Source organism: Varanus komodoensis, unplaced genomic scaffold, assembly GCF_004798865.1.
Source record: "Varanus komodoensis strain SLA01 unplaced genomic scaffold, ASM479886v1 scaffold41, whole genome shotgun sequence".
Classification (NCBI taxonomy): domain Eukaryota; kingdom Metazoa; phylum Chordata; class Lepidosauria; order Squamata; family Varanidae; genus Varanus; species Varanus komodoensis.
The window spans coordinates 243466-265127 of NW_025335954.1; the positions used below are offsets into that span (position 1 = coordinate 243466).

General features: G+C 44.4%; 1 protein-coding gene across 3 annotated transcripts; it reads left to right on the forward strand.

Annotated features, from left to right (window-relative positions):
- The first annotated feature begins 6717 nt into the window (after nucleotides 1-6717).
- LOC123029850 (keratin, type II cytoskeletal 6A-like) lies at nucleotides 6718-19804 on the forward strand. 3 transcript variants are annotated; one of them, XM_044443214.1, is made up of 10 exons: nucleotides 6718-7257; nucleotides 10104-10324; nucleotides 11929-11989; nucleotides 12298-12393; nucleotides 13385-13549; nucleotides 15047-15172; nucleotides 16695-16915; nucleotides 17791-17825; nucleotides 18466-18612; nucleotides 18685-19804. In XM_044443214.1, the coding sequence occupies exons 1-10, from the start codon at nucleotides 6718-6720 to the stop codon at nucleotides 18762-18764; spliced, it is 1692 nt and encodes a 563-aa protein (XP_044299149.1). In that variant the 3' UTR covers nucleotides 18765-19804. The 3 variants fall into 3 exon arrangements, with proteins under 3 accessions (XP_044299149.1, XP_044299148.1, XP_044299146.1); XM_044443213.1 differs by having other exon boundaries at nucleotides 18466-18588; nucleotides 18649-19804; XM_044443211.1 differs by having other exon boundaries at nucleotides 18466-19804.
- The last annotated feature ends 1858 nt before the right edge of the window (nucleotides 19805-21662 follow it).

Sequence of the window (21662 nt, forward strand, 5' to 3'; positions counted from 1 at the left end):
TGAGGATTTAAATTTTCAAATTTCGAGATTTATTTGGAGAAAAAAGAAAGCAAGGATTAAACTGAAAATGCTTCAGGAAACCAAAAAGAATGGGGGTTTTGGTTTACCGGATTGGATGTTGTACTATCAAGCGTCTATTTTAACTTGGCTAAAAGAATGGATAACCTTGCGAAATAAGAGAATTTTGTATCTTGAAGGTCATGATTTGCAAATGGGTTGCCATGCTTATATGTGGTATGAGAAGGCTAAGCCTCATGGGAATTTTATAAGTCACTTTATTAGAAGATCATTAATGTCAGTGTGGGAAAAGTTAAAGTCAAAATTGTATAATAAGTTACCAAGATGGCTTTCACCTATGGAAGCTTTTGTGTATCCAAATGTATTGAATTTTGAAGGGATCATAAGATTTGATGATATTTTGGATAAGGATGGAGGCCTGAACCTAGATCAAGAAATACAAGAACAGGGACTCAATATCTTGTGGTGGTATAAGGTGCAGAAGCAATCAAGATATGCTAAAGATTGTAAAATATGGGGGTTTTATAAAGACCTAACAGCCTTTGATCAAGTGATGCTAAAAACAGATGAGAAAATGATTAAAAGAATTTATGAGTTCCTACTTGAAAGGAAAATGGAAGGGGAACAGGTTAAGGAAACTATGATAACATGGGCACAAAATTTTGGATATAATATTGAATTAGAAAAGTGGCAAAAGTTATGGGAGAGAAATATTGAGGTAACTTTAGCAACTTCGTATAAAGAAAATTTATATAAAATGTTTTATAGATGGTATTTGTCACCAAATCGGTTAGCTAAAATGTTGCCAAATATGTCAAACAGATCTTGGAAATGTAAACATGATGTGGGTACTTTTTACCATATGTGGTAGACTTGTGAATATGTGAAAACGTATTGGATTAAAATACATAAATGGCTTGAAGAAATGCTACAAAAACCCTTAGCTTTTAAACCTGAAATTTTCTTGTTAGGTATTGTACCGGAAAATATTAGCAAACAAGAAATGTATTTGATACTACATTTAATCACAGCAGTGATGATTGTGCTTGCTCAGTACTGGAAGAGTGAGGAGCTACCCACTGAGGAACTGATTTTAAAAAAGATTCTGGACTGTGCAGAAATGGACAGATTGACTCTATTATTGAAGGAGAAAGAAGATACTGACTTCTATCAAACTTGGGACCTTTTTTACGAGTGGCTGGAGAAACAGGACTTGACTTAGATTTAAAGATGTCTTTAAATTTTTATAAATTGATTTGAATATGATTATAGAATGTTTAAAAGATATGTTATAGGGGGCTGACCCAGTACATCCGATGTATTTGATGACTGATAATTTTTTTAGTTTTTAGTTTAAAATCTTAATAAAAATGTGCAGAAGAAGAAGAAGAAGAAGAAGAAGAAGAAGAAGAAGAAGAAAGAAAGAAAGAAAGAAAGAAAATTGTAGAATTTTCTGCTTTGGGGGCTAAATGTAAGTTGCCAGCTCCAGTTGCATGGCAGCACAGGCAACTGACACCCTTGTTAGAATCCAGGTTTGGTCTTGCTGCTTTACAGCTTCAAAACTGCTTGTGCTATGGAAAGTACTGACCAAAGCCAAACATCTACATCAGCCTATAATTCATGTGCATTAATATTCATGATTGGTGAATAAATATGACATGCAGGTCTCAAACAAGAATGGAATGATGAACTGGAGCACCCATCTTGCCCTGCCAATGAAGTGCTCTGTTATTATCTATTTCACAGAGTTCAGGGATGTTAAGGCTGTACTTAGCTCAGCAAAATTTAATGTTTTGACCATACAACTTCTCTTTGATATGGACTTAATCAAATTGGCCAGTTGTTGGAAGCATCAATGCTGCTAAGTCTTCTTTACTTCATATGTTTTGACAATGTCCAATGGAAGCTTCCTTTTGGGAGGAGGTAATATTTCTACGAAATCTAGTGATGGAAAGCTCTTTAATATTTAAGGATACACATGTTCTTTTGAATTATTTACCTGTCTCTTGGAAGTGAATGCAAGACCAGCGTAAATGGATTTTCCACATCCCTTTGACAGCTGAAAGCCTACTTTTACCACAGTGGAAGGATAACATGCCAGCTGTGATAACACAATGGGTGGAGGATTTAATGAAACTTACAGTTTTTGAAAGCTGCCCTTGAGGTGTAATCCACAAATGGGTACATCTATGAATATTTGGGGTGCTTTTGCTGAAGTGAATGCATGATTATTTTCCATAACAGTAGTATGCTATGTTATATACTAATATGTAGGGCATAATATACAGAAGTAGTGCTGTGGATCCTTTAACTTGTATTTAAAAAATTATAGTGTTTTACTTTTATTCTTTCTCTTCCCCTCTCTAAAGGTGCGGTTTGGTTGTTTTTATACTGCACAATAAAATAAGTATTAAGAAAGCTGCTGTTGAAAGCACTCGAGGGAGAGATAAAATTCTCGCAGACTCTTGGGCAAACCCTCTCGGGCAAAGCTGTTCTTCAGATGAGAAAACCGTAGCACTGGATTGGGTCAGGGCCAAACTGCAGGCATAGCACAGGACTTGCAGAGGGCTTGTACCCACAGCGTATGCTCTTATTTTATGAGACACTGACTTGGGAGATTGAGGGCCTACTTGACAAGTGATCATCAAAATGGAAGCAAGGAGTGAGACTTCCCTCCCTCCCTCCCTCCCTCCTTCCTTCCTTCCCTTTCCCTCTGCAAACAACGCTGCTGCTTAAGGGTCTGCCAACTCCTCCGTGCAGCTGCCTGCATAGAACTCCATAGAACTACTCTTGACAAAGGTCTGAAAGTTTTGTAGGGTCTGGAGTGAGAGCTGTGATAGGGCAGCCACACGGAAGGCCTCTCTAGATATTTTACACACAGAGGCAAGCAACTGAACCCCGAGGGACCCCCTGCCAACCACTTCTATGAGGAACGGAAGTGTCTTTCTCAGGAAGAGCTCTCCAGGGCTGCATTCTGGCTCTGGGTGAGGCCAAAATACCCACATATTTCAATTTGAAGCACTTCCTTCAAGAAAGTAAGTCTTAGGAGAGGCATCTCATCATCTCAGAATGCAGCAGAACTACACTCAAGTCAGGGAAGCAGCACCTTTTCAGTGGTTGGGGGAACGGGGGTGAGTTGGGAGCATGGCAAGCTAAGGAACTCTGAATGGCCAGAATGGGACCCCAAGGGGGCTGGAGTTGACCCCTTGACCACAGCATGGTCTACATCACCCTTCCCCAGCCCAGCACCCTTCAGAGGGCTTGAACTACAGCATCCATCATCATTCCTAGCAGAGATGGGAGTTATAGTCCAGCCCTCTGTAAGGCTAGCCTATAGGCTCTCCTTTCAAATGACTTCCCAGATATTCCACATTTCATGGTGGGGTTCCAGTTAGGTGTACTTTGTGGACAAATCTTAATTTGGAACCCACGGCAGAAAAACCACTTGGGAATTATTCTGGGAGGAGAGAAGAAGCAGATGGTGGGAAGAAGGAAGAGCTCTTCCATGTCTAACCAGACCCTCTTGAAGTTACTTGTTCTGAAGAAGGGGCTAGCACAGACTAGTTTACCGAGATTTGCATGTTGATATGCCGTTAGGTGGTAAGAAGGAACTCTGAACCAGCAAAGATTGCCCCCCCCCACCCCCAGCAAAAAAAGGCCATAAATTCTAACCCAAACTTTGTCAGATTTACAACTGCATGGGCTCTGTGACTGTAAGAATGTTACATATTTGGGTGTGTAAGACTCTTTTTGGCATCTGGGTTTGCTGCATGGTCCGGTCTCCATCTTGGTGTCATCATGAGACGACCGGTTCAGGAGGAGTGCAATCCTAAGCATGTTCAGACAGAAAGAGGTCCTACAACTCTCAGCATGCCCCAACTAGGCATGCAGGATGGGGGAAGCTGGGAGTTATAGGCAGTGTTTTTTTTCTGTCTAAACATACTTGGGATTTGGCCCTAGCTTTTTCAGATTGTGTGTGTGTGTCTCTGTCAGTAAGGGTGGGCCCCCTGTCCAGGCCTGTGAGAGGGAAGTATAATTGTCAGGATGGGACATAAGCCGCTGATTATAGTGTTTTCAACTGAGATCTGTAGGTGACAAGAAGTGACTTTCCATCTCTACCTGTCAGTTCTTTGAGCTGGAGAAGTTAGAGACTCCAATTGGGCAGGTCCTCCTGGCTTACCACAGTGAATGAGCCATGATGAATAAGTGCATTGTGATTCAGTGAGAATAAGATTTTATGTATTTTATACACCTTGGTAGTTTATACTGTCCCTTTCTGTGGTGAGTGACTCATTCCGAATTTGCTAAACATGTTTCCGTGCCTTCATTGTCTTCACATAAAAAAAGGAAAAGAAAACCATGAAAACCTGCCAAAGGAAAATTAACCTGCAATCCTATGCACCGCTTCTTAGCAGGAAATCTCATTAATTCCAGTGGGTTTTACTTCTGAGTAAATTTGCACAGAATCCCACGCTCAGGTTTCACAATATTTCAATAAGAACAGGGGAGCTGTGGATGGTGAAAGACCCCAGACAGCAGGCTAGCTTGGGGTGGGCAAATTGCCCCACCTGCAAAATGACGGAGCCTGTAGCTTCCAATATGCCTCGCCATTGCCTCTGCCAGCCAGGGCTGATGGGAATTGTAGGGCAAAGCTTCTGGAAGGCCATCGATCCGCCCTCCCTGTTCTAGTGTGCTGAAGCTGCAGATAGGTGTGTAGGGGGGAGATGTACTGAGGAACAAGTGAGGTGCCGCAGAAGGCAGGTGCTTCAGCCTCCGCGGTTCGCCTTTGTACCAGTGGCGCGGAATGGGCTGAGCCCCACGCACCCACCCACCCTGCGTGCCTCCAAATGCAACCCATGTGAGCAAATGCTTCCCATTTCCTTCCGTAGACAAAGCAACACTCTGCCCTTGGCGGCGGGTAGTGTGGAGGACAAGGCCTTCCCTCCCCTGCACCCGCCCCTGGCCTGGGTAGCCAGGTCTGCCCCTCCCGGGATCTCCCGGGGTGTGCGTCCGTGCCAGTGCAAGCGCGGGCAAGACGTGCCGGCGGCACACGGGCCTGAGCTGCTCTGTCTCTTAGCAGTGCAGGCATAGTGGATACTGGTTGGGCTTGTGCCAGAGACTTGAGTCCAGGCTCCTGACCATCCACAAAGCTCATTTGGTGGCCATACCTGGGAAAGACAGGTGGCTTTTAGGCCTTATCTACATCTGGATAGATATATGGATATTCACGGTGCCTTTGTTGACGTATATGCATAACTATTTTAAAAATAACAATGATATGGTATTTTATAGAGTAATACTTAGGGATAAATAATATATATGTAACCAGTGCAACAGGTTTTTCTTTTCTTTTCTTAAATGCTATTCAAATATTGTCATTTTCTTTATTTCTTCTATTTTTCTTTGCTTTTTATAGTGCAGTCTGCTTGTGTTTGTACTGCACTTTTTTTTTTAATGGGAGGCCACGGGCTGGTCATTGTTTCTCACTGTTAGCCAAAACTGCCTCCCAGTGTTTGGGTTGTTGTTAATTGCTTTAAGGGTACCTTAAGAATAAAAAATACATTTAAAGTGTACTGAATTTTGGATTACAAAATTCTCATGACAGGTCTGTGTTCCCTATCCACATTTTGATGCCATAGGAATAGTCACTAAGGATCCCAATGAAAGGGCAAGGTATACAATTCTGAAATAAAGCATAAATAAATGAGCAGGTAGTCAGTGGATCAGGCTGCCTTGGAAATGGGTGGACTGTCCTTCATCAGGGATCTTGAAACAGGCTCAGTCACCAACTATTGGAGATGTTGTCATGCATGGATAGAGGGCTTTGAGATTCCTTTCCAGTTTGTAATTCCACAGTTATGCTGCCTGGCTGTGATGATAAAACGTGTGTGTGTGTGTGTGTGTGTGTGTTGAGGACCAAGTGCTCCCACTTTGAAAAGAGCAGGCTAAACATGCCTGATTGCCCATAAGGAGTTCTCATGTTCTATAGGCTTCCTCACCCTTGCCCGAATACCATTATTTTGCATGCTGACTTGAGAAAGTCTCTCTCCCTCCCCCTGCACCCCAGTTATGTGGCAGTGAGAGTTCATGTTGGATCTGCTTCTTTCATTCCAGGAAAAAAATGCTGAGCTATATGGTGCAATCGTGGGCGTGATGGCCCATCTATCTATACCTTCCCTTGAATTGTGTATGTCAGAGCGTTCCTTTTTGGAACCCTCTGAAAAGAACCATCTGCCATCAGGTTTAATAGGGAGGGAGTGATGGGGAGACGGCTTAGCTGGGGGATTATTCTCCCTGCAGGGCAAAAGAATCTCAGGGGAACTTGTCATGCCCTGTCGCACAAGCTCCTAGTGAAAGCGCTCCTTCGCTGACAGAAGGGTGATGCAGATAATCTGGGGTTGCCCAGAGTTCACCCTTATGTTGCGGGTTCTTCAGCTCTTCGGGGCGTGTTTCAGGGAAGGTCATTTTCTGGCACCAAGTAAGAGGGAGGGTGCCAAGCACACCTAAGCTCACGAATGCAATTAAAAAAAAAGAGTGCTTCGGTTTCCACTCCCCTGTCACCCAGCCAAGTCTCCGAATGGATAAAAAGGTAGACGCTCGCCTGGCTCTCAGAGGGGCTCAGCTTCCTGCACTACTAGGAACTCTTCTTTGGAGACAGCACCACTAGCACCAGGACAGCCTCCCCAGTACTCATTGGCCATGTCTCGCCAGTCCTGTGCCCGAAGCATTGGAGGAGGGAACAAGGGATTCAGCTCCAGCTCTGCCTGCTTTGGGGGTGCAAGCAGAGTCAGCTTCAACACTGTGTCCACATCCCGTGGATGTGCCGCCCGCAGTGGAGCTGCTAGTGGGGGCGGCGGCGGCTTCGCCAGCAGGAGCCTGTATAATCTAGGGGGCAACAAGAGAATCTCCATTGGTGGATTTGGTGGCAGTGGCTATGGTGGGGGCGGATACGGTGGGGCCTTCGGTGGTTATGGCCAAGGCGGTGGCGGCTTTGGAGTTGGCGGTGGCGGCTTTGGAGTTGGCGGTGGCTTTGGCGGAGGACTTGGTGGTGGCTTTGGGGGTGCAGGAGGCCCTGGGTTTGCAGTGTGTCCCCCTGGAGGCATCAAAGAGGTCACCATCAACCAGACCCTCCTGCAGCCCCTCAACCTGGAGATAGATCCAGAGATCCAAAAAGTGAGAACAGAAGAGAGGGAGCAGATCAAGACCCTGAACAACAAGTTTGCCTCCTTCATTGACAAGGTGAGATGCTTTCAAGAATGTGAATGTTTGGGGCGAGTTCAAGGGTTGTCTATTTTTTTCTTTCATTCTTGTTATGAGAATGTTTCAGAAAAAGTTCTGCTTAGATTGTTGCTTTTTTTACAATGCATGTCAAGGTTAGGAAGTGTGAAATAAATTTTAAAAGCTTTGAAATATAGTTTTAGATATGATGATTCCTAAATCTCAAATCAAGGGCAAATAGAGAAGAGGTCAAATGTGATTACCAAGTAGTACTCAAGCGGTTAATAAGAACAGAACTGAAATAAGAAACATTTGAAGGGCAGCTGTACTCAACAAAATGGATTCCAGTGTAACAGTTGTGGATTCCTGCAAGGAACTGTGGGAATTGTAATGGTGATCCCTCCTCTCAAACACAGAAGAGGTGCTTGGGAGAGACTTGACTGTTAAACCAGCTTATGTCTGTGCTATTGATAGGCACTTAGCTTGTATAGTACACTGATTTTTGAATACAAAACTGCTCTCAAGTGAGAGACAGGAGGAAAAAATGGGTGGATCCTTCTCCCCGCCCCCCCGCCCCGGACAGTCATGTGCCAGTGCACCAAAGCCAGGCACATTGGTCCTGCAATGATTGTTCCCTGATATACATATAGGGGAGGGTACAAACAGCTATGGCTCCCACTGGACTGTGGACCTGCATTAGATGCACATCGCATCCTGGGCTGCAGCATGGATGCTCCATAGAAGTGCATGGTCACTGGGGATACAGCAGGTTCTGAGCTACCTTTCCTGTGCCCATTGCATCTCTCAGCAAAAGGAAGGAATAAGAAGCAGAGGCTATAATGCGGAGTCTGTGGGCAATGCAGAGGGAGGGACAGAAGGAACAGCACCGGTTGGGTGAAGGGAGGAGCCCAAGTGTGGCTAGAAGAAGCCATGAGTGTAGTTCTCATAGCAGGAGGTGAGTCTGGCTTAATGGTTGCAAGCCGTCCTGGGACGTTTTGTAAAGGAGAGGGTATAAATATTGTTAATAATGAATGAATGAATGGCCATGCCAAGGGCTCCATGGAGAGGGCACTAACCAGACAGAAGCTCCTGATGCTCTAGTTGCTGTTATCTGAGATTTCAGGGGTGGGAAGAGTCTCCCACCTTGCATCCAGCTTTCTCAAAGATCCCCGAAGATAGTGGGACAGACACTGGCTGGGAGTGGCCTGGCTAGCTTAAGGAGGAGGAGCAAGTATTGTTTCTGAGGCAGAAGACGTTAAGGTCAGGAGGGAGACCAGATGTGGTATGACTCGAACTTGCCTTTATAGGGAAGTTGCAAGGTTGTGCACAAAGGGATCTGACTCCTGAGTTTCACAGCCCTGAGTTTAACTGGAAGAGTCAGTGGCCCTCGCCCCAGCACCAGTAACAGGATGGGTGCTCTGCGCCAAGGGCTCAGCTTGAGGAAGGAGATGCAGCTTGAGAAACCTCTGAACCCTGATGAGCCACTGCTAGTGGATGATGTTGCCCTTTGGCTCAGGAGCCCTGAAAGTAAATTTAGGGAGGGGCAAATCTGTCCAATTCAATTTTTCTCAGCTTTTCCCTTTTCCAATTTCCAACTCAATTCATCCGAAACTTTTAGAATTTTTAACAGGTGTACATGAAACTTTGTGTGCCTTTTGGTGCAATTTTGTATGCAAGTTTCTTTAATTCATACATTTTCCCATGTTATTTCCTAATATATCTTTGAACATTATTTCCACATGTGTGTGCTGTTTCCGCTAATAGATGCATCTTTGTACAGATGCTTTGATTGCAGAAATTTGGAGAAGTGTGAATTAGGAAGGAAAACTGAGTTCTCTTTCACATACTGGTTTGAAAGTGCAAAATTGGTTGTTACCTTTAAAATAGGAACTAAATTTGTATTTAAACTGGGAGACCTAATTTCTTCTCAAGTTAATATTTCCTCCCAAATATTTCACAGTTTAAAAAAAGACATTCGTTTTGTGGCTGTCACATCCATGTGGGAATCTCAAGCATCACTGCTAAAGCATCCTTCCCCAATAGTCTTTGTTCACTCAGAATGGTATTGATTCACTCTGCAATAGCCTGGAGCAAAGAGGGTGTCTGTCTGTTTTGTTAACTATGTGCCAGGAGGAGAAAAGCTGTCCTAGTATAATATACCTACAGCTCAACATGTATCTTGCCAGCTGTAGTCTTTGAAATGGCAGACTGTTCTCTACACAGTATCTTTGTATTGATGGATTTCTACCTACCCCTCTTCAGGCATTGAATGTCCAGATGGGGTTGAGCAAATGGTGGCCCTCTAGATGTTGTTGAGCTGCAACTATTGGGTGTGATCTCTGGGGCTGATGGGAATTAAAGTCCAACAAAACCTGGAAGGTTACACGCTTCCCCACCCATGATCTAGAGCAGGGGTCTCAAACTCGCGGCCTGCGGGCCAATTGCCGGGACAGGCAGGGCACGGGGAGGGGCCCTGCAGCCTTCAAAGCGCTGGCGGCGCCCGGGCCGGCCTCTGGGAGCCACGCGGGATGCGCGGCCCCCCCACCACCATGGTGGTGGAATACTTGATGAGGCCCAGCCTCACCCAGACTCTACTTCCAGTGGCCCCCAGGTAAGTTGAGTTTGAGACCCCTGATCTAGAGAAAAGGGAAGAAGGATAATTTCTGATGCAGGACAGCTCTTGAAATTCAAACTAACCACACATTTTAAAAGTATCTCCAAATTTACTCCAAACAACAAAACAGAAACAATGATTTATATGAGACAGAGGCTGGGGAGCATCCCTGGTCAATAAGGACCATTTGAACACAATGCTATAACTCATTGTGTCTGTCTATTCTTACCCTTCCCTTTTTCTCTTGGATTAGGTCCGTTTCCTAGAGCAACAGAATAAAGTCTTGGAGACCAAGTGGAAACTCTTGCAAGAACAGGGCCACGGGACTGGCTCCAGTCAAAAGAATCTTGATCAGCTCTATGAAGCTTATATCAATAACCTCAGGAGGCAGCTGGATGGTCTTCAAAATGAGAGGAGAGGCTTGGAATCAGAGCTTAAAAACTTCCAAGACCTTGTGGAAGATTACAAGAACAAGTAAGGGAACATAATACCAAAGGGATGGGTATTAATAAGTGCTCTTCTCTACTCACATCAATAGGGCCTTTGAATAGGAAAATCTCAGATGCTTTGTGAACAGTGGATAGACCGGGCTGGGCATTTCATCCAAGCCAAAACTCTGGCAATATCTGGGGCTTTGGAAGAGCAAAACTGCCCAAAGAACAAAAGCTTTCTGTCCTAGCCCCTGACAAATATCACACAATGCACTCCGCCATTTTGTTGAGAAAGAAGTGGCCAAGAATGGGAAGATGTCTTTGCACCTCTCTATTGGACTATTTCAGTTAGGGCTATTTCATGAGGGCTGTTTCAGTTATTCCAATATGGCCTACTCAGAAAGCACTTCCGTGTAAGAAATGATGTGCATCTCCTGTGTGAATCCACACAACTGACAGCTGTGCGTGTGTGCGGTTCATCAACTGTTTTTGTTCTAGCAAAAATGTTACTGTTTGGCAGTAGTCCTAACAACACATCCCGCCACAGAATGCTAATGAGCAGGTGGGAAAGGCATCACAGGGAAAACCGTAGTAATTTTCTTAGTAGAAATTATGTGTGTTTGTTATTTGTTGTCCCTGGTCTACCTGCATATCGCACTGGATGGCCTCTTTCACTGCAATATTTGAGATGTGTCACGACATCGTTCATCTTCTCTGACCTAATAAATACCATTTTTAGAGGTATACATTAAATTTAAAATTATAAGATACAATCATCCAGATATATTTGTGATAGCATAGGACTATGTTTGAATTCCAAGGACTCTTGACTTTGAAATACATTATTTTACACTGGATACTAAATTGTACACTATACATTGCTTACTCACCATGGACACTAATGTGCTAAAATGGAACTGTAGATCCTAGCAAAGATGCTGGATCTGGCAGAGCAGGAACAAATCTGGCCTTCTACCAGCCAAAGAGATTTGGCGAATAGAAGGCAAATGCTTGGTGAAATGCAAACCACAGAAAGAGACGTTGTTCGTTAAGAAATAAACACACTTGGAAACTATGTTGTCAGTCAGGGTGGTTTTAAACAAAACCTTTGTTTGGTCGATGTCAAGGGTTGTGGAATGCATGCTAAGCAAGTGAAAAGAATGGAAAGTATGAGGAAAAGCTTGTGACTCATGACCCAGGGCGCTGAAGAACCCACAAAATGAGCAGGGATTAGTTTCTCTCTTGCATGCCAAGCAAATTCAGAAGCGCTTAAAACATTAGGGCAATTTTGACAAAATCTGAGGCTGGCAGGTGCGGTGGGTGTGGGAGAGGGCTGGCTGGCCTTCCTCAGCCCCTTCCTCACCTGGATGGAAAAATATGGATGGCTCGTATGTCATCAGACTATATTAGGGAAAAATAAAAGGGTTTTGCATACGTGCCTTAGATGGTATGCTATTAATTTCTGCATCCGAAATCCATCTTCTTGAAGAATTTGGATGCTCAGATGTTGAAGGTTTAGATGAATGGAATATACATTGGAGATTATGAGTAGAAGGCAAAGTAAATGCAAGCATGGAGAGCAGATGTGCAGGTGGAAAAGCAAAAGCAATTAAGTCTAACCTCCTCCTCCTTCTTTGCACTGACCAGATATGAAGAAGAAATCAACAAGCGTACTTCAGCAGAGAATGATTTTGTGCTCTTGAAAAAGGCAAGTGCTTCAGTACTTACACATTTGGTGTACTGAAATGTAACCCAGTACTGAAATGTAACTTCAGTACTTACACATTTGGTGTAAAACTGAAATTTTATATCGTATTTTTATATTTTTAATTTAATGTTTATATTTTGGATGTTTATATTTTGGATTTAATATTATAATCATTTTATTTATTGCTGTAAGCCGCCCCGAGGCTTCGGCGAATGGGGCGGCATAAAAATGCTTTAATAAACAAATAAATAAATAAATAAATAAGTTTGCGACTAAGAATCTGGTGTCTAAATTTGCTTTTCTTTCAGGATGTGGATGCTGCTTACATGACCAAAGTAGAACTGCAAGCGAAACTGGACGCCTTGACAGATGAAATCAACTTCCTGACATGCTTGCATGAAGCTGTGAGTAGCCCTGCTATTTTCTGTGAATGCCTGGATGGTGCAAACCATTGAACCTGAACGGAGAGGGGAGTGGAAGAGTTCTCCCATGTATTATTCTCCTAATTTTGAGATGCTTCCAAAAATGGATGAAAGCAATGAACAGTATGAATGGTTAGGACTGGTTGCAATTTGTTTGAGAATTTTTTGACATGTTGAAGAAATGGCAAAGAATATATTGTGTGTGTGTTTTCGTGTGCATATTGCCCCAGTGAGGAATTTTTGGCATTTATCCCTGCAAATCATGAGATGGGACTCCTGTCCATTTATTTATTAGAGTTATAGCCCACCTTTTGTTCAAGATGCTCAAGGCAGGCACTTGGTTCCTCACCCTGCCTTTTTAATTCTTACAACAACCCTGGAAGGCAGGCTGGTCAGAGTGATGGTAACTGGCTCCAGTTTACCCAGTGAGTACCATAACTGAATTTGAAACTGGGACTCCCTCAGTCTTAGTCCCACATTCGAACCGCTACCCCACACTGGCCGTCCTTTGTAGAGGGGTGAAGACTGGTTGGGATGACCAGGGGCAGGTCACAGTTTAAGCCCCCAAATGAGTGACGTCCCCAAGTATATCCTATTTGCACTTTGGAAGAGGGAGCGAATACCCGTCCTCCAGCCCAGTAGTGTGTGGCCTCATTCTGTGTGCTCAGCACATGTGCAGGGGCTTTGTGCCACCTCCCAGCCCCTTTTTGTAAAGCAGTGGTCTGTCCACACACCACCCATCCTTGGGCTTGTGCATGAAAAGAGCTGGCGGAACTAATTTTTGTGCTCCGTTTTGGGCATGCCACCAAGCCTTTCTTGGCAGGCCAAAGTGGGCTCCCACAGCCACTGGGTCCCCCAGGAAAATGGAGGCACCTGCATCTACAGAGGGTGAGCAAGAGACAAGTCAAGACAGGTGCACAGAGTGAAGGGAGTAGGAGGGATGGCTCAGCCACGGCCTGCGTTTCTTTTGCAGGAGCTGAGCCAGATGCAGCAGACAGTTTCCGACACTTCCGTTGTCCTTCAAATGGACAACAACCGCAACCTGGACTTGGACAGCATCATTGCAGAGGTCAAAGCTCAGTATGAGGAGATTGCCAATAAGAGCCGAGCAGAGGCAGAGTCTTGGTACCAAGGAAAGGTGAGTCTTCAGGCATCTGTTCCCATCCTGCTTTTCCAAATATAAAGGGACCCTTTCTCAGAGGCACAATGTGAGCACAGAACCCACTGTCCAAACTCAGCTCTGTTGTGAGAGATGGCATTCATTACTGGGAAAACCGAACACATGCAAGGCCCTGGATTAATTGACGAGAGGGTGGGGATGGCTTCAGGCTTGTGTCTTCTGCCTCATTTGACTGGGAAAGCCTCCGCTCCGCTCATGTGTCCTAGATTCACAAAGCAAAAATGCTTGCTCAGAATCTCTTGCTGGCTGATGTATAGCCGTCCTGTATGAAGATGGCATGGTGTGTGAAAGGTATCTATTTTGCCTGGTTTTAGCAGGCTCTGTGGTTGAACATCACCTTATTTTGCATTATCCCAAAACACTGCAAAACAGCAAATTGTCTATTTGTTTTCTTTCTCTCATATGTGCTAGCTTAATCACAGAGTCAGTATCCCAGGCTCTGAGTAATCTGCCCATCAGTTAGGTAATTACACTTTCAGACAGCCCAATGACTGCAGCATTCAGGGCAAAGCAGCAGTGAATTAAAAACATGCCAAGCATGTAATGAAAGCCTTAGAGAAAAAAGAACACATGATTCAGCAACTAGCCCACAAGGAAGGAAAGCAAGGCAGCCCATCACAAAGCCAAAGTCAAACAGTGCAGGTACTGAAAACACTCACCTGGTTCTCAGAACACATGAGGGCATTGTGGGATCTTCAACTGGCAACCCCAAAACTAAAATGTAGGTGCTGGAGACCCTGGTAGGTGCGTTTGCTTCACAGCATAAGCAGTGCCACCTCATCCAGGATTCCTGAGAAACAAATAGAGCAAGCAGCAGCCCAGAAAGTCATGCGCTTGTGGGGGCTTGGCCTCCTGCCAATTTATTTTTAATTGCCATTAATTTTATTTCACTTGTAATGATAAAAATCATGGGTGTACCTAGGCAAAAGATCATTTTCTAGACTGAAAAGGATAAAGAATGATTAAAGGTTATACATTTATAAACCATCTTTTTATCAATGCTAAAATGTCAGCAACGATCTGGCTTTCATTGAGTAGATTAAGAAGGGAATGAGGTTTTGTTTCCCACGATCAGATGCTCTTAAGCTGGGGCCTGCCGAGGTCTCCTAGCCTAGGACCTCCAGTTGCTTTAATCCTGGACTGGCTACCCTGCCTGGCGGCAGCTCATACACAGGGTTTTCATAGAGGGCTCTTTCCCAGCCCTCCCTGGTGATGCTGCATATTGAACTTGTGGCCGTGTGTATGTGAAACATCTTGCAAGTTTTGGGTCAGAACAGTCCACCTGGAACTGCCACTTCTCTCCATTTTGTGGGGGAGACGATCTCCCCAGATAGCAGGATGGCTGGGAAAACAGCCATTACTCAGTCAGGGCTGGTTCTAAAAGCTTCTGTTGGGAGACTGTGACCCATTCCTTCTCTCTTCCTGCTCTCTTCCTTCTCTCTTCCTGCGTGCCAGTATGAAGAGCTGCAGGTGGTAGCTGGGAAACATGGTGACAATCTTCGTGACACCAAGACTGAGATCTCTGAGCTTAACCGGATGATTCAGAGGCTGCGATCTGAAATGGATAATGTAAAGAAGCAGGTAAGGCCAGAGAGGTCCGGCTGGAGGTGGTGGTGGGGATTCTCCTTGGAACCTTCTCCTTGGGACCTTCAGCTGCTCAGCCAGATCCTGGGCTGTGATTTTTGCTACAATGACATGATCAGAAGCACAGGTAACATATTCCAGGCAAGGCAGGCAGAACTCAGAGGCCCTCCCTTGCACATGCCTCAAGCTTCTCATGCAGCTTATTGCCTGCATCTGGGTGTCCTGACAGCAGCGGCAGCTGAGGCCTTCTCACTGCCAGTGGTCTAAGGAGCCTTCGCTTCTTTGGCCTCTGTCCTGTAAGCTTCCTGGCCCGTGTTGTTCTACTTCTGAAAAATTTTGTGGTGATATTACTGCCACTTCTAATTGCTATGATGCTTTAGAGTGTTCAAAGGATTCCACTTGCATGGCTATTAAAATCTGTCACTTTAATACTGGCATCCACTCTGCATCCACATGCAAAAATGGAATGGGTATTTTATTGTTATTGTTATTGGTTCAGACCAGAGGGAGCCAGTATGTGACTAAGGGCCTTGGGGCTAAATTCTGCCACCTGCCAAAATAATGGTGCTTGAACCAGTTTGTCTCAGTTTTGCATAACTGTCTTTTAAAACGATCATTTGGCATTGTTATCCGGTTTGCTAGTCATGAGGAGAAGCAAGCAGCTGTTGTTATTGGTTTAGGAGCCCTGAAGGTCTGCATTTTACCCTTGGCAATTAGGGGTGGATTAACCTTTCAGTTTCTCATTTTCTAAATCTTATCTTTGGTTCATCCTGAATATTGAACTTCTTTTTTAAAGTTACACAAAAAATCATCAGCATTTTTGTGAATATTTCTCCCAATGCCTACATGCTATTAATATTTTTGCCTGATATGCACAGTTTCTCCATACACATTCCCCAATACAATGCATTTTTATGCATTATTTTCCCTAACACACACATTTTTGCATGCTCTTTTTGACTGGAGGACTCTATTGCAGAATTTAGAGAGTGCGGATTTTGATGGAAAAACATGTTTTGATTTGTTCAATAGCCCAAAAGTGTGAGTTTATGCAAATTTGGCTGATAATGTGAAACGACCTTCATTTGACAAATTTATTCAGTTATTCTGTGGTTTTTGAAATCTTCAGATTTACACACATATACTTCCACGCATACTACTGCGGCCACAAGGACTAGAAAATTGATGTGAGGAGAGATGAGGCGAGATTCTCAAGATGTAAAATGCCCAATGTCATTTTCTGCAAATTTTCTCTCTGTCCTTGTAAAATAATAATATATTTAGTTCAGTGATTGTAACTGACCTTTTATTTCAGGCTACATGATTTCATCTAACATGAGATTAGATACAAGAGGAATTAGGGTGGGAGAGGGTTGGTGAATGTTATCTTCTTACTTCAAACTCCAGGACATACCAGGAATTCATACACAATCCCTATGAATTTGTTGCTGTTCTTGTTATAGACTTTTTCTCCATCATCAGTATTCATTGTTTTACGGCTGCCTCTTTTGTCTTTCAGTGTGAGAAACTGCAGGCTAACATTGCAGAAGCTGAGGAGCGTGGTGAGCTGGCACTCAAGGATGCCAGGGACAAACTGGCTGAGTTGGAGGATGCTCTGCAGAAGGCCAAGGAGGAGATGACCCGACTCTTGAGGGAGTACCAGGAACTGATGAATGTCAAGCTGGCCCTGGATATTGAAATTGCCACCTATAGAAAGCTGCTGGAAGGGGAGGAGAGCAGGTGGGTAGGAGATACGGGAACAAGGACCATGTTCATATCTTGTGCAAGAGGCAATGGGCGAAAATTGAGCTTGCTCCACTTCCTCCCAGGCCTGGAAAGTGCAGTGAAAGGTTGGGTCGAACCCAGCCACCGAGTGCAAAAAGGAGAAGTGGCGGGACTCACTAAGGCCCACTGTGCAGTGGAACAGAAGTATCAGGATGCATTGTGTGTATTCCTCACTGGGAGAAAAATGCACTATGAAGGCGAAATGTCCTCAGGGCTACGGGGAAGCTGAGCATCAAGATCAGGCTACAGAAGTGCAGTTTCTGATGGGAGTATTTCATGCCTCTCCTATGCAGGCACTGTAGCAGGAACATGAGAAAAATCACAAGGAAATGCATGTACTTTTCCCTTGGGTCACCCTACATTTAGGGCTGTGTGGGAAGGCATCCATTGTGTGGAGTACACGGGGCAAACCACTGTGACCTGAAGTATTATGTTTATTTGGGAAGCAATCCCTTGCCTGTTTCCCTGGGAACTCCAGGGGAGCTGCTTTTGGGTAGACATGCATGGGATGTGCTGCTAGATCCCGTGGCCCATGGCCCTGATCCTTGAAATTAGGGCCAGCTGAGCATGCCCAAAAGATAGTTCTCCAAAATCCACTCAGTGAACTTCATGGCCAAGCAAGGAGCTGAGCACAGCTCTTCTGCTTCCAACCTTACTTACGCTCTCTCCTGCACAACATGGACTCCTGCAGTGCCTGATAATGAAAGTGGCAGCACTTCAAGGCATTCGTTCGTTTTGATGGCATGTTGTTAGACTTTCCTCTATGACTGCTTGCCTGGATCTAGTCCCTTACCTAAATGTTTCCCTCTTTCTCTTTCTCTCTCAATCAGGATGTCCGGAGAGTGTCAGAGTGCTGTGAGCATCTGTGAGTAGCAACTCTAACTTTACCTTGTGTTTACCATTTATTTTCTGTGTTTCATTTCTGTCCTGCCTTTGCTTCAAGGAGCTCAGGTAGTGTACATGATCCCCCACTGACAGTGGTGTGGGGATTAGAAACTGGGTTGCTGTTTGTGGTTCTGGCAAGCAAGTGTGCAGGGGCTGCTAGGCCAGTGAACCACCCAACTCCTGGTCCTGATGAACTGTCCAGAAAAATGCAGCACTTCCCAGCAGTGTGTTGATGGGGTGTTCATCATGGCAGCCACCATTGCTGGGTGCTTGTAGCAGCTACACACAATGCTGTTGAATTTCACAGAACAAGAGCCGTAGAAGGAATGTGGCAGTGACTCCAAGGAGAGGCTTGGCTCTTGGCTGACATATTTCTGGGACAGAATGCCCTGGGTAGAGAAAGCATAGTGTCCTTCTCTGGGACACTCTTGGGGAAAACGATGGCTGACCCCTCTTGAAAAATGGAAGATAGGAACATTTGGACATTGATCATTGGGACATGGAACAACTGGAAAATGTCTAGAATTGTCCCAGCTGTAGAATTGGAACTCAAGGCATTTGTTGGCAATATTAGTTAATATTAATAACTGTGGAATAACCTTGGTTGTCTTCTCTTCCAGCTGTGGTTGGCTCTACCACTAGCACCTCTGCTGGAGGATATGGTGGTGGATTCGGTGGTGGATTCGGTGGTGGATACGGAGGAGGAGTAAGCTTTGGAGGAGGATCTGGTGGCCTTGGAGGAGGTTTCAGCTCTGGAAGTGGAAGAGGTGTCTGCAGCTTAGGTGGTGGTGGTGGTGGTGGAGTTTCCTCCATCGGAGGAGGAGGATATTGTTCCGGAGGAGGAGGATATGGTTCCGGGGGCACCATTGTGAAAAAGACCACCACATCCACGTCCATCAGGTCTTCCAGCAGGAAATAGAAAGCAAGCAAGCCAAAGACAACAGAACCATGGATGAAAGAAGCCCCCTTCTGATGATCTCTGCCAAGCCACGCTGAACCCAACCTTGGCACCCTTCAGAGAAATAGACTGTGTCCCTTACAGCCACTATCCCTGTTCTTCTGGAATTTTTTAATGTCTTGCATTCTTTGTCCTTAGCTCACTGTTGATACATTTCATGGCCCAGTTGTACATCAGGAAGTACCAGTCAAGGCAGCTGATAGGAAAGACACTAAGGCTGTGTTTACATGAACAGAACAGCATTAAGCGGTGCTACAGAGCCTATTTAGGACCATGTGTGCCTTACTTCTACATCTTTCACACACCTTTTCTCTGTAGTGTAGTTTTCCCATGTTGCCCTCCAGGGAGTGGGATGTTTGTCTTAGATATCCCAAAGTTCCCCTTGACTCTTCTTTCAAGTAAAGAGATGGTCCTTCCCTCCATGGTGGATTGAGGCAACCTGAGAAGCGCTGGAACATGTTTTGCTCAGATTGTCATGATGTTCCAGGAGTATAGATATTTGATTCTCGTGATTTTGGAAGAGTAGTCTTTGCTCTATTTTCTCCATATTTCCAGCCCCCTGACTGAGAACTGAAGAGGAAATGGTGCGACTGTAAACTACATCAAAGCTACTATTCATGTGAATGTGGCTGTAGAGCTCTGCATACTCATACAAATCATGAGAATCATGCTTGGTCCGCTTCTGTGATGACCTGCCTGTAGTTCTGCTGAGTGATCATGGGTTTTCAAAGGACTCTGTAAAACTATTGGAAGCTAAAAAGTTGGGACAAATGACCAAGCCACAGTTAAGTTCTCTTAAGTTCTGCTGCTTTCAGTGGGAGCATTTAAGTGTTTTTGTCAGTCCCGCCTATCAAAATGAAAGGGAGTTGTACTGATTCATTTTAATGCCCCACTTTGCTCTTTCTCTTTCTCTCCCCTGTTTTGTAATATTTCCTTTCTTGTTTTTTGTTTTGGTGGTGATTCTTTTTCTCTGGTGTGATCATCTGCATCTCATTAAACTCAACATGAAAAAAATAATTGGTGTCTTCTGGATTTTCCGCCAAACATTTTATGTAGTGGCCATTGTACTATATGGGCATAATGTCTCAGTCCCTTTCTATGGGGAATCCTGGAGGTGCCAGCAAAAATACCAGAGAATTTTCAGCATCCTTGCCAAACCCAAACTACATAACCTGGGTGGCATCACAGGCGGGGAGCCATGACAAGCTTGGAGAAAACCGACACATACTAAAGTAAATGGCCCTTCCAGGTTCTGAAACATTTTGAAAATAAAAAAAGTAACAGCTATCAGAATGGCATTATAATTTGTGGAAAGAAAGGTGTGCACAGGAGTTCTTTTGACCAAAGAGTGCTTGGACACAGTTTGTTAAACAAATTATTCACAAGTACATGTACACATAAAGGATCTGTGTAGGCAGTTGCAGGTTATAGAATGACATTTTCAAATTTGGTAGAATTTAAGAATTTGCCATTTTGAATTTCCAAACAGTTTCTCATTTTGTTTTTGAAACTGACTATTGGCTTTAAAGAAACAACTAGCTAAATATTTAGTCATTCACAATAATCCTAACTATCAACAGCTCAGCATCTTTACATTTTCTTCACCATCAGTTTCCTATTCTGAACAATGCCCGTAACTAGGAAATCCAAAACGCTTAAGGAAAGTAGCATTTTGAATTTCTCCATACAAATTTGTTTGAGAAAACTAACTGCAATGTAGCTGCCAGGGCATCTTTGCAGAAAGGCTTTCATTCCCTTGTCCCCAAAGATACAAGAAGTTGGCTGCCCTTACTCTACAGCATCTTTATGGTGGAATTGCACCCGTTTGACAGCAAGAAAGGCTGTAACTGGAGTGGGGTGGGAATACTGTGTTCCTTAGGCTCCTTCACCTTTGGCTGAGACGGCTAAATGGAGGGCTAGTTATTTTGAAATCTGACACTCACAAGTGCTTAATGACCCACAAATGTGCTCTCGGGTTCTCTCGAGTCTTTCCACATTCAACTGGCTTAGCAAATCAGGGTTTTGGTTCTTTGAAGTCAGGGCCCCAAACTACAGAGAGAATACTTTTCTCTTGGGTAATCCCAAGTGTGCAAGAAAAAAAAACTGGACAATGACCTGATGAATGGATTTTTCATTTGGGAGAATCATGATATGAAAGATCAGTAAATGAAAACAGAGCGAACACTTTCTTGCCAGAGAGAGCGAGAGAGAGCAAGCGCAAGCACAATAGCTAAAGACCCATAAGGAACAAGGAACACATACAGACATGCATCCTTGGCATGCCAGTTGAGACTTTTTAGTATGGCTCATCCATATTCCTCTTTCATAGGAGTAAGGCTTGCAAGTGAAACAAATAACAAAACAAGAGTGTGTTTAGAAACCACAAAGACTGAACTGTGTTACCAGAGAGTGAGAGGGAATCTGTCATCCCATATTCAGTGGCTTGCAGAAGATGAGGGAGATGCCTACCAAAGGCAAACCAATCCGTTAAAAATGGAACCTTCATGTTTGGGAACAGTGTATCTCTGACACCAAACCAAACCAAACCAAACCCAGAGCTCTGGATTGTGATCTGCTAAGAGATCTCTTTTCTGTCTAAGTTGTAGTGGTACAGTTCCTTTCTCCAGTCCCTGCTCCTTCTTGGCCACCAAGGCTCTTGACGTGCCTCTGCCGTCCAGAACAGCACATGCTGGGGATGAATTGGGCAGCAGAGGATGGCTGTCTCCCTCAGTCCAGTACGTTGTAGTGGGTAGAGTGCTTGAGGGACCCTTGGGAGATCCAGGTCCCAGTCCCCACTTGACCATGAAGCTCAGTGGGTGTCTTGGGGACAATCATGGACTCTCAGCCTGACCTACCTCA

Coding starts and splice junctions, on each gene's coding strand:
- LOC123029850 (XM_044443211.1), top strand. CDS start 6,718: ATGTCTCGCCAGTCCTGTGCCCGAAGCATTGGAGGAGGGAACAAGGGA. Junction 11,990..12,297: donor ATTTTGTGCTCTTGAAAAAG/GCAAGTGCTTCA, acceptor CTTTTCTTTCAG/GATGTGGATGCTGCTTACAT. Junction 13,550..15,046: donor AGTCTTGGTACCAAGGAAAG/GTGAGTCTTCAG, acceptor CCTGCGTGCCAG/TATGAAGAGCTGCAGGTGGT.